The following is a 13,331-nucleotide window of genomic DNA, read 5'->3' on the forward strand; positions in this document are numbered from 1 at the left end:
TAAACAAACAAAGACAGTATAAATGTATGACTGATGGTCAAAACAAAAAATTGAATTGGGACAAGTATAAATGATGTCTCCCTGGGTGTTTAATAGATCTATATAAATAAAAATGTAAATGTTCGTTTGTTCAAAATCTTAAATCTCCGAAAGTTCTTCACCGATTGCTTTGAAATTTTGACACAACGTTGCATTTGAATACGCGTGTGTTTTTATATACCTACTATTATATAGATGTCACACCTGTGACAGGTAAAAACATGCTTTTTTTGTTTACTTTTTTCTTTGCTTTCATAATGTTGCTTCCCCCAAAGGAAATAGCAAAGTGTGTGTGTTTGTGTATGTGTGTGTGTTTGTATGTACGCATGGCAGCAAGTCCTTTTGGCAAGATCAGGTATAGTATAGTGTTGTTTTGTCCCTCCTAGACCCCCAACTGACCATTCAAGTGATTGTTCTTATTAGTGGTAGCAACACAGCACTAGTGCCCATTTATTTAGAGAGGTTTCTGACCTTATTTTATGAATTACACACTGAGTGGAGAAGCTGAGAGCAGCTTTTTTGGGATAGGTAATGAGGTAGGGCCCTGGCACAGACTACTCCCCCTTGTAGTTTTATGGCAATCAACTCACAGAGCTAACTAGAAATATAGTGGCATTTTTAAATTGATGAAATAAATCTACAGCCTTAGCAAAAATGTTGCTGTATAGTTGTCCTCTTATTTTAAATGAACAGTATCAGCAGATATGGAGAGTGAACTTCCTTCCCAGGAGGTACTTTTTAAATTAAATAATTTTCTAAAAAGAAATATCAGACTGGAGAAAGAGAGAGAGATATGAATTTTGTGTGTGTGTGTGTGTGTAAATGTATTTCTCTACAAATGTATTTTTCTGAATTTGCATTTGGATCCATATGAATAGATGCTGCCATGTATACTCTTTCCCATTTTATATTCAAGATCTTGAAATTGTTTGCCTTAGTTTACTGTTTGTACAATGGAGCTTGTGTTTCTAAATTGCTGAATTAGAAAAATATGAGTCTGAAAGATTAATTTTTAATGGATCACTCCTCCATGCATTCATGATCTTAAAGCTGATTACCTTGGTTCTGAGTACATAAACACTGAGGCGGAATTTGAAGCTTGTGAAAAAAATATATCTCTGAGTAAGCATGCAGAGGGATGAAATTTGGATATGATCCCTTTGCTTTTCTCTGAGTTTAAATATGTTCTGTTCCATTTTCTTTCCCATAATGTTTTTCAAATATTCTAAATAAAATATTGTAAAGTCTGAGATTAATCACAAGTAGTATGCTGAGAAGTACACATCTCTACTCCTTTTTTAAATTACTAGGTTTTGACGTTCTTTTCAAGCTGCGAAATTTGGATTCAATACTGCTTGATGTGCATACTTTAATATCCTTAGAATTTTTGAAAAAAGAGAAGAATGGGTAGAAAATAGTTTTTGCTTTATTCCATCAGGCCTAGTAGTGTAATAGATAATTTGTTTCTTCTCTTGTTTTTGTTATGTGACAAAGAGAGGAAGCTTGGGAGAATCAGGAGGCAAACTTCAACTTTATTCATTGGAATCCAAAGAAGGATTATGTGGGGAAGTAGAGGGAAGAAAGGAAGAATGATCTTCACTTAGAAGAACTAATTGTACAAACTAAATTGTGGCCTACTATTTTATTCTACAGACCCGCTGTAAACTAAGCCTATGTGCAACTGAAATATTGACAAACAGGAACAGTAGATGAGTTTGCTTAAAACCTGGTTGCCTTAATATACTTGTCTCAAGGCATAATGAGTTTTTCTGTATAATTGTTTAGATTTATGTTATAATACTGTAGCTCAGATATATTTCCAAATTTTGGATTTTAGGCACAAATGAACTTAAAAAAGCACAGTCAGGCAAAATGAGAAAAGCAACAAAATGCTATCTGCATTTGAGAAAGTCAAGCAAATAGAAAAGGAAAAATATGACTTGGTTAATGGATTCATTGCTTCTTTATAAAAATTATTATCTGAGGAGAGGACAAAAAAACTAGTTATCATTCTTGAGAGTTTAGACTTTATTGTTTTCAGCATGTTTTAGGTTTTTTTCCAATAATTCACAGAGTACACTGTAAAGTTCCTTAGTGAAACAGAGCCAATGTAACTAATGGAGCAGAATGTTAAAGCGTTGGATTAGGTTTGACTTCTAGTTCTGTCTAGAAGGCAGTGGTGAACCACCTCCAAAACAATTGCTAGAAAACTACTACTTCATGTACTTGCCAGAAGACATTCATCAAGATTGTCTCAAAGGGGAGATGGAGAGGGAGAGAGAAAGAGGGGGGGAAGAGATCCTTTCACTTTATATTCTGCTCTTGTTGTCTTCTAGTAATTTGGAAACCTCTGTGGCCAGATATTAAATAGAACTCCATATATTTACATAATGAGAAGCAGGGGGGGAATGAAAAGTAACCAAAGACCCAGTACACTTAAAGGCTCTTGGACAATTTTCTATGTCAGTGGTGGCGAACCTATGGCACGGGTGCCAGAGGCGGCACTCGGAGCCCTCTCTGTGGGCACACGTCCCGTTGCCCCAGCCTCACCTCCCGCCGTGATCCCCTCCTCTCCAGCAGCCCCCCTGAAGGAGAATCGCCCCTGAGCGTGGCCCACGCGGAGCAGCACAGCCTAGGACATTACAGCCAGGCAGCGTAGACAAGACTTTGCCCTCATACCCCATCGTGCACAGTTACTGCACGATGCTGCAGGGCGCGGGCAGAGGGCATGACCGCCATAGCGCTACTGGGCTGCCTGGACGATCTGCGGCGGGCCCTGGAGGTGGTGAGTGGCCCTGCGGGCAGGCGGGGTGAGGGATGGGCCGAGCGGGGGTGGGGCCAGTTTTTGGGCACTCGGTCTCTAAAAGGTTCGCCATCACTGTCCTATGTATTAGAAGCATAACAATCACATTGTTTGGTATGTGGGTTTGCCTTTGAGAACTAGGATCAGACCTTGGTCTTAACATAATGGCTATAGGAGCCAAAAAGTAATTTGCTACTTATAGAAAACAGCAAAAATGTTACTTTTTCCTGGCTAGGTGATTGCTGCTAAAAGTTACTTCACTTTTAAATTTTAAGATAGGAAGACGCTTGTATTTTAGTTTGTTAAAAATTTCACATTTGTAAATAAGGTAAAGAGTCTTCTGTGTCTCAGGGGGAAAAAAAAGTTGGAAGCATGAGAGATTCTATCCAGAGTTTGCTTGAACAAACAAACAAACCAAAAAAAAACCCCCTAAGACAGAAGTGTGTGATCAAGATTTTAGGATTCTAAGAGGATGACTCAGTCTGGATAAGAACATTTGTGTCTGCCTCACAGATTATTGTATTTTTTTTAAAATAAACCCACTTTCTTTTTTAAGACTTTGTCTACTAATGTGATCTTCTGTTTTTTTTTCCTATTTGCATATATATATAGCAAGGAGAATTCTTGTATGTAGGAAACACTATTTTAAATGGGATACTGGGACAACATTGATGGTGGCGAACAACACGTATAATGTCAATTTGTACCTGTTAGTGCAAATAATAAATGTTCATGATTTTGTTGTAGTGGAGAGCAAAACCTGTCATTTTTCATGGTGAAATCTGGAAAAAAATACCTTAGCAACGCTATCCACCACAATTTTAAAGCCTTTGTACCAAGTCAGATTTTGTCACTCAAAAGAATATTGAGAATGTGAATTTGTATTTAATAGAAGTGTAATATCAGGATGAGAATACCTAAAATAAAATACTGAAAAGAGGGGTGTAGACTTTCTAAAAAATGATTCAAATATTTGGACTTCATAATGCTGAAGAATGGCTAAATCAAATATTTTGAAGGATATTGAGTCCAACGTCTTGCTATACTATCATGTTAAATGATTTTCTTTCTTTTCCAGGCATATAGCTTTGCCATGGGGAGCTGGCCAAAGAATGGGCTGTTAGATATGAACAAAGGACTGAATCTACAGCACATAGGAAGGCCTCACAGTGGGATAGGTAAGAAACAAGTCCTATTCCTCCCCCCCCCCCCGTCTATATTTCCCCTCAGTCCCTCTTTGTGTATTATGATTGGAAGATTGCTGTGTGTTTGCTCTGATGTAATTTGCAAGATATGAGGCTCTCAGCCAGTGAAATTCAGTTTCCTGTGAGGTTCTCCTATTTTGGATCCCATCTTTGATGTGGGTAATCAAAAAAGGGGGAAGATGCTAAATCCAGAAGGATAAAGTTGTTTTATGAATGGAAAGGAGTTTTTTAGAAGAGTAATTTTAAGCAGAGTTGGCAATCACACACACGGCCTACTTAGTGTCCTTCTTCTTTTGTACCAACCATCACCTCTTCATAAATTTTAAATATTTGAATCTGAGTTGCATTTGAGATTTTAATAACATCTCAGGAAAGTATTTAGTTTCTTTTTCTCACCTGTTAAGATATGGAGATCCTGATGTCATGCCAGGTTACCCCTTATGTAGTCCTTATTTTCTAATCTATACTTCTGTTCAAGGAATAGGTTTGAGCACATTCATGCTTGCTTTTGAACTCAGTTGTAAGCATGCTCTTTATTCTTCTGCTGATGTTTGTGAGAGATGTTACAGACTTATGGGGATTTTAAGATATATGGAAAAAATTATAAAATGACTTCTGTAGCAGATGCAGCTTGGAATATGATGTGTTTCACCTATCTGCAGTATAGGAAATAGTGTTGTGGTATGTATTTAGCAGTAGATGCATACTATATCTCCTAGTGGTCTTTGGGAAATTTGAGACATGTTAATTGATAGTTTTTCCTCATTTGTGCCTGTCAAAGTATGTTCTCTCTGTTGTGTTTCTTTCTCTTTTATCAGCTTCTTTCAGCTGTAAATTTATACATGGGCAACAGGAAAAAAAGTCATCTACCACCCAGGCCTGGAGGAAACAGTTTAATATTGTTTCAAGATCCTTACCACTAAACTATCAAATCAATATGAGTTAAGGAGATGAATTATTTAAAGCTCACCAGCTTTTAATTAGCAATCTCCTTCTGAACTATGGATCTGGTTGTATGCTGATGGAATATACTACTGGCTGCTTCTTTGCTTGGGTATAGGTTCATTTCAGCCATTCATGTATGCTGGGGTTGTATAGAAGCTTTTTTACATTATTATCCAGATCTCCTTCAAATCATTTATCTCCTCTCAGGTGTTTTATAGAAGTATTTGTAATGGCTTTTCTTACCACACTAAAGCCACAAACATTTCTACAATACATTCTGTCACTGTCTTTAATTACTTGTACATCTAGTGGACTGTCTTTAGCTTGTTTTCCCTGCTGGAAAGTTGAATACAATGATGGTTATTTTCTCCAATTTTCTTGACTGTCTTTTATTTGTAAAGGATTTTGCTTCTTTATTTTACTTAGTCTAAAGGTGCTGTTTGTGGTGTGAAACACCAGCATATTATCTGTGGGTGCAACACACTGAGGTTAAATGTTTCCCTTGTGTCTGATGAGAGCTAAGCAATTAGTCTTAAACCTATAAACCAGATTTTCTTCTTTAAACAAGGATTTTCTCTTTTAATACTGTATCATTGTGAAAGATGTGCATGCCCTCGCAAATTGCAACCCAAAGTGCAAAAGCATTAAACAGGTTGGGATAGGTCCCAACAAAATCAGCATAGATTTAAAATGAGCAAATCTTCTCTGGAACTAGGAGATTCTTATCATTTTTCCTCCTGTTTCCCTCTCTTGTAAATAACCCTATTTGATCACCATTGCATTCTTTGTACATAAAAAATACTTCTGTTCAGCCTTCCAAAATTTTAAACATTCCTTCAATGTTACTTGCTATTAATAGAGTTATGTGATTTTGGCTTAGGCGCAGGGGTCCCCAACCTGTGGGCTATGGCCCACTACTGGACTATGGCCTCTTAGTCACCGGGCTGCATGAAAGGATGGCCAGTGCATGTGTGTGTGTGCGTACACTCATCCCCCACACTCGCGCTAACGCCACCCCAAGCATCTTGCCGGCGCTAGCACCGCCCTGCCCTGAGCACCCCACCAGACAAGCGCCGTCCCAACCATCCCGCCAGCGCTAGCGCCATCCTGCCCCGAGCATCTCACCAGTACTAGCACCACTCCGAGCAGCCCGCTGGCACTAGCACCACCTCCCGAGCATTCCACCAGCACTAGTGCTGCCCCATCCTGAGCATCCTACCGGCAACAGCACTGCCCTGAGCGTCCCGCTGGCACTAGCGCCGCCCCGCCCCAATATCCTGCTGGCACTAGCACTGCTCCGAGCATCCCACTGGCGCTAGCACCGCCCAGTGCTAGTGCCGCCCCATCCCAAGCATCCCACCAGCATCCCACTGGCGCTAGCGCTGCTCCATTTGCAGCCCTGTTATCCTGAAACATTATTTGATGAGAGAAGAACTTTAACAATCTTTGCTATAATTTGTTTTGAGTTTGCAAGAGGATATCTGTATACTACTGGCTGCCTATGGACAATCACTCATTCCCCTTGTTTTGTTTTTTACAGTGTTTATATGTGTTTATTGATACGTAGGATCAGCCTTACCATTACCCACTATGTTTGATGGGATTAGTCAGCAGTTAAACCTAAAACACTATGCACAGTGAAACTAATAGTGTGCATTCGTCTGTGCATGTGCGTGCGCGTACACACACACACACACAGACACACGGAATATTTGAAGGAGGGATATCAAGACTATTGCTAGCCAAACTAGTCAAACAATGAATCTGAATGCTTAACTGTTCTTTTCCATAGAGATGGTTAAGATGAGAAATAAAACTGATCAGTTTTACTAAAAATGAAAAATGAAGAAATGAGAAACTGTTCTGAATACTTCCGTATATAGAAGCTTAGTTCATGGGGAACTATCTAATCTCTACCCCCACTTGATTTTCATATTTTGATATAAGTCATTTTCAGGTATAGTTTTTGATTAGAAAATTGTGGTGGGATGAACTTTCCAATTTTGAAGTTGTGTTGGTCTGTCTCCCCCCACCAGTATGTAATTACATATGTAACCATGAAACTCCCCCAACAATCTGAATGTGTTGTGTTGTAACATAAGGAAAGGAAAACAAGCCCATTAAAAAGGCCAATAATTCCTATATTGATCTCATGAAAAATACTGGACATCAGTGAAACATTCTAACAATCCATTTGTTTCATAGATCTTTTGCTAAGTATGAGAAAAGGGGACTCACTAGTGATTTATGTAACATCTTCCCAGTTTTGCTTAACTCTCATTCCAAAAGTACTCACATCTTATTTTTTGCAGTATCTCTACACATCAGTCTGTAAGGCACTACTAAACAGTTTGCTTCCCAAATATTACTGAACATCTGTGTGCTTTTGGTTTTTGATGAGATTCTTATTGCTGGCTTTCCTTAATATTTCTTCAGTAATATTTTATGAGATATAAAATATTATGGTTGAATGTCTGATACTATACTGGCATATTTTGGATGCAGTTTCTTTATATCACTTGTGTGACTGACGAATGGGCACAGATACCACCCCCCCAGCTTGTCTGCTAATTAGCAGAGTAAGAGTCCCTTGGGTTCTGTCCATTCTCCTTGCATAGTGGTTCAAAGATGACATTTTTGACAAATTTCAGCAGCACCTTTTCTCTTGGAAATCATCTTAAATTTTCCAGGCTTTTGGCTTTATGTGATTCCCTGGAAAGGACTTGAAATGACACTGAGTTCTTCTCCTAGCTTTTCTAAAAAAGGACATTGGTAAAGTAGTACTGTGGTCATAGTTGCCAGTGGTGACAGCCAAGCCAATGAATTCCTGAATACCTCAACTATGTTCAAGTCAGAGTGGTAGCAGATGTTCTTTTGACTATATACCTCTCTATAGAATGGGCAGAGTCTGAAGCAGCTTCTAGATATCAATGCTCAATGATGTGAATTCCGGTTATTCAGCCATGCTGAAATGTGGGTGGTGGATTCAGTGTGCCTATTTTTTGCATTTTTCCTCTGTAAATCTTTCAAAACCTTTCCTCCCTAGCCATCTGTAAATTAGTACTCATAAGCTAGGCTAAGTTGCTTAAACTCTCAAGAAGGAAGCCATCACTGATTATACAACTATTTATAGGTGGAGGAAAAAGAGTATCATGCAGGATGTTTTTTTAAGCTTGCCAGGATAATACAGGGAATCCTTGACTTACAACAGTTCATTTAATGATGGTTCAAAGTTACAACGGCACTGAAAAAAGTGCAACCTTCTGACAAGCAAAGTCAATGGGAAAGCCAGATTCAATTAACAACCATGTTACTAACTTAATATTATTATTATTATTATTATTATTATTATTATTATTATTATTAGTAGTAGTAGTAGTAGTAGTAGTAGTAAAGTTGGAAGGGACCTTGGAAGTCATCTAGTTCAACCCCCTGCTCAGGCAGAAAACCCTATACCATTTCGGACAAAGGGCTGTCCAGTCTCTTTTTAAAAACTTCCAGCATTCACTGCTTCTAGAGGCAGGTTGTTCCATTGGTTAATTGTTCTAATTGTCAGGAAGTTTCTCCTTAGTTCTAGGTTGCTTCTCTCCTTGATTCGTTTACATCCGTTGCTTCTTGTCCTGCCTTCAGGCGCTTTGGAGAATAGCTTGACTCCCTCTTCTTTGTGGCAGCCCCTGAGATATTGGAACACTGCTATCATGTCCCCCCTCGTCCTTCTCTTCATTAAACTAGACATATCCATGTTTGTTATTTCTTATTGCATAGTTGTTAAGTGCAATGATTCACTTAACAACTGTGGCAAGAAAGGTTGTAAAATGGGGCAAAACTCACTTAACAACTGTCTCACTTAGCAGCATAAATTTTGGGTTCAATTGTGATCGTAAGTCAAAGACTACCTGTACATACCCTAGCAATCATATCCAGTTTGCAAAAAAAAAATAAATCAGAATATACAAGCATATCAAGTCAACCCATGGAAATATGTAGCCAAATGACAGCTTAATTACATTGCTGATTAAGCCAAGCAATCCCCCTTAACTCACTGTAAGCCTCATAAGACAGCCTACCTATTTGATAGGGTCAACCACCAATATGGTGTGAGATGTAGGTGATACATCTGTATCCTTCCGGCTCCCCCCCCCCCTTTCTTTTTTCATTTACTTATTGGAAATCTAGGAAGGTTAGGGTGTTACATTGTTCCAGATCCTGGGCATTAATTAGGCCTGCAAGAAAAGAAGAGGGATTGTATGTTTTTAACAGGGAGGTTAATGGGATGCTCACAGAGTAGACAGTTTTAATGAGCTTCAACTTGCTGTGCAGTGAGTTTACTCTTGGTGTTAAAAGGGTCATCCTGCAGTAGCTTGATGTGGATTGTCTCCTGGCCCCCAGTGTCAGAGTAGAGCATTTGTCAGAGTCCAGGCAGGGTGCATTTACTTAGTGACAAGATTCTAATTAACTCCTACCAAGCTGTCCACTCACCAACCCCAGAGGGAGCTGCCAAGGTGCAGCCTCTTATCCTTTACAAACGCTGCATTGTTTTGGAGAAGCATTGCTGCACATTCTTGACTGATATTGGTGCATGTGTAATTGATGGTTTTAATATGTTATCATTTAAAAAAATAAATAATCTTAAACTGTCCAGTTAATTTTAGGAGGTGTGTAAATAAATAACCTAATAGTTTTTTAAGAGCCAAAAATATTTGAACTGAAATGTTTGATTCAGGGAATAAAGTTTCGAAGTACACTAGATGTTCTCTCTCTCTCTCTCTCTCTCTCTCCCTCTCCCTCTCTCTCTCTCTCTCTCCCTCTCCCTCTCTCCCCCTCCCTCCCTCTCCCTCTCTCCCTCTCCCTAAATTTAGAGGCAATTCCTTTGTAAAAAATGTGGACTAACTTAAAATACAAAACATACAAGTACTCAGCATGAAGATAACGTTGGTACCAGGGACTCAGTCTTTAAATCCCTCTCTCCCTCTCTCTCTCTTTCCCTCCCTCCCTCCCTCCCTCCCTCTCCCTCTATCTTTCCCTCTCTCTCTGTCTCTCTCTGTGTGTGTGTGCGCGCACATACACATACATACTGAGAAAGAGAGAGGGAAAGAGAATGCATTTCTACTATGGTTGTTAAGTTAACTCATGGTTATTAAATGTGTTATCACGTGACTTCAACTTGCAATTTTATTGCTAGTTTCTCCATTATCTTTGCTTGACAGAAGCCAGCTGAAAAGCATCACTCCATAGCTCTGCCTCCTACCTTTGTATATGGCTTGATAGTTCATTTTCTAGGAGCACCTTATCTGGAATGGTCTCTCCAAAACCGGTATAGGGCTTTCACAACTTGTATTAATTTTCTAGCAAGTTAAAAGGAAAAAATTCCCCTATGGTTTTTAAGAGCATGACTAGGGAAATCAAACTTTCCCCCTTCCTATTTGGAAGTGGATCAATCTCACAAGGTGTAAATGAAATCAAATTTACAATTTTACATTTTAAAAAAGCGAGAAAAAGAAAGTATAAAATCATTTTGTGGTTCTAAATGAGCCCGAGCAAAACAGAAGTGTTTTGGACAGTAAAATGGGCGGCATATAAATTTAATGGATAGATGGATAAATGGATGTATAGATGGATGAATAGGAAGGGATGGAGATAGATAGGTAGATAGAAAGATAGAAAGAAAGAATAAGCGGCTCAGATAGTGACTTTAAAGAATCACCTATAGAAAAAAAATATAAAGGAAAATATAAGGCTTTCATCATACATCAAGATGATGCTAGCATGTTTCTAAATTTAGAGGCAATTCCTTTGTAAAAAATGTGGAATAACTTAAAATATAAAACATACAAGTACTCAGCATGAAGGTAATATTGGTACCAGAGACTCAGTCTTTAAATACACATAGTTAAAAGTAATCTTATTGAATAGTTCTCGTTGAAAATTAATTTTCAAAGATAGATCTTTTCCTGAAATGTATTTTCCTTTGTCTCAGTTATTCTAGGTCTTCTTTCCAGGTCTTTGAGTAGTCAGTTGATTAATTCTGAGGACCGTGAGGAGATAGAACAAACCTATTGCCCTTCTTAGCCTGAGTTCTCAGCTCCTATCTTTTTTGTAAAAAGAGAAACAGTTTTTTCTCTCTAGAGCAGTGATGGCGAACCTTTTAGAGACTGAGTGCCCAAACTGCAACCCAAAACCCACTTATGCATCATCGAGTGCCGGGTGGGTGTGGCCCATTGGCTGGGTGTGGCCAATTGGGTGGGCGTGACCAATTGGGTGGGCGTGGCTGTGGTGGTAACAGCAGACTGGGTGGGACTAAAAAGTTCAATCAATTAATTCCAACTTTGCAAGATCTTTTTTTTTCCCGCGAGAAGTTGAAATTGACTGATTGAACCTTTTTTTTTTTTTTGCACATGGCGGCGGAGGCCTAAAGCGAAAAGGTTTTATAAAACCCAGCTGAAGGCCTAGGACTGGGGCGACGGTGTGCGTGTCCACAGAGAGGGCTCTGAGTGCCGCCTCTGGCACCCGTGCCATAGGTTCGCCACCACTGCTCTAGAGTCTAGCAGAAAGGAAAGGGGGAAGTTGATAATCTCCCTGCATCAGCATGATTGCTACCTATAGCTCAGTTGGCTATAATGTGTACTATCTGTCATTGAATATGAGATATATGGTTACCTGCCTATTCACTACACCATGGTTATTTCTACGTATAGTATAATCCAGCTTTCTTATTAGAATATGGAAAATAATCCCACTTACTTTCAAATTTCTTACTATTTAAATAGAAAGCTCTGACTCTAGAGCTATTCTCTCACTGTTGCAGATGGCATTCTGGTGCTTTAGTGGCATGATTTCTCTTGCAAGTGGCAATGGTTTTGGTGCTGATATATATATGGCCTTCGGTATATGGGCCAATTTCTAGTTCTGAGGCTTTTATATGATCATTGCTGAGAAGCACAAAATCAATCAGTTCATGTAAGATCTTGCCAGTTATTTCTTATCATTCACCAAGAGGCATGAAATATACGTGTGACAAGTGCTTGTATTGAAGGAATTGTTGCATGCTTTAAGCCAAATAGCTAAAATGCCCAATTGCGTCACTCATCTGTTGTTTTCCATTGCCATATCGTTATTACAGGATTATTAAAAATAGAAAATCTCATTTCTCTTTACCTCCCACTATCAAAACGTTTCCAAATTTCCAACCCAAGTTTATTAAACAATTTTTTTTGCAAATTACAAATGTTTATAATTGTTTTTCTTAGAGAATTGAATCCCCTCCTTTTTGAAAAAAAAACACTATAAGAATAGCATATTTTAAAGATCTATTTCTGTTGCTCAAGTTTTCTTAGAAGGGACTATTTAAAAATGGAGCTGCTGCTCAGGGTCTAAGAGCTGGTATTCAGGTCATGAGCCTTTGCTTAGATCGGTGGTCCTTCAACTGTTTCACTCAATAACTCTTTTTCCCAGTCTCAGATAATGTCATTACCTCCACAAAAACCCCAGACTCTATTGTTTTACACAAGAATCTCAGCAGCAGCAATCCCAAACTGGATCCTCAACTCTCAAATGCGCAATTATAAATTGTCCCATTACCCCCAGGATACTCACAAATTATCCCCTTGGGGGTAATTACCTCCACTTTAAGAATCACTGATAAGATCATGGCAACTAGTCTTCAGCTCCCTTCATGGCCCAAGTCACTGTGTCCTTGACAGCTCTAAGTGTAAAGGAATTTGGGAGACTAAATCAAAATATTGCTTGCCCAAACATTTCTCCGGGAGAGAGTGTCTCACAGAAACATCAGGGTGTTGTTTATATAACAGTGGTCAGTTTAGGATAATCTGTTTAGGAAAGGATTCAATCAAGCTCTACATTTTAGGTTGCAAAGTCTCACTGGTTTGGGAGGACTTCAAGCATTAACAAATGTACAGCAATTAAAGTTGTTGAGCTTCTCCCGGTTATCCTTGCTCTGCATGTAGGTTGCTTTGACAGGAACTCTCACAGCTGAATTACATTTAGTGGTTATAGGATTGCAGGCTGAATAGGGGTGTTCTCTCATGTCTCTGGGCATTCATGTAATTTTTCCCAATTTTTTCCCCCCTTCCTGTGTTATATGGTTCCAAAAGGGAGGCCTTGGTTAACCATGGGATCTACAGTGGTATGAAGATCCTGTGTGAAGAATGGGATTATTCTACTCTCTAAGAATAGACCCCTTCAGAATTCTCCATAACCTAAAATATCATGGCCAAATTCATGTCTCCAGTTTCAACGGGGAAAAAATATAGTAAACTGCTTGTCAGGCAGCTGTAAAATAATGATGAACCGCAGTGTGTGGCCAAAAGCGGTCTTGCTTG

At 38.9% G+C, this 13,331-nt stretch overlaps 1 protein-coding gene across 1 annotated transcript in view; it reads left to right on the top strand.

Moving 5' to 3' along the window:
* The window catches only part of ERI3 (ERI1 exoribonuclease family member 3), a 239,052-nt gene that overhangs the window by 152,580 nt on the left and 73,141 nt on the right, over positions 1–13,331 (top strand). Inside the window, exon 9 of the mRNA XM_015811347.2 lies at positions 3,921–4,020. Coding sequence (XP_015666833.2) covers positions 3,921–4,020 — 100 coding nt within the window. The remainder of the gene's footprint in view (positions 1–3,920; positions 4,021–13,331) is intronic.

The sequence above is a fragment of the Protobothrops mucrosquamatus genome, unplaced genomic scaffold, assembly GCF_001527695.2.
Source record: "Protobothrops mucrosquamatus isolate PMUCROS unplaced genomic scaffold, P.Mucros_1.0 scaffold39, whole genome shotgun sequence".
Lineage (NCBI taxonomy): Eukaryota > Metazoa > Chordata > Lepidosauria > Squamata > Viperidae > Protobothrops > Protobothrops mucrosquamatus.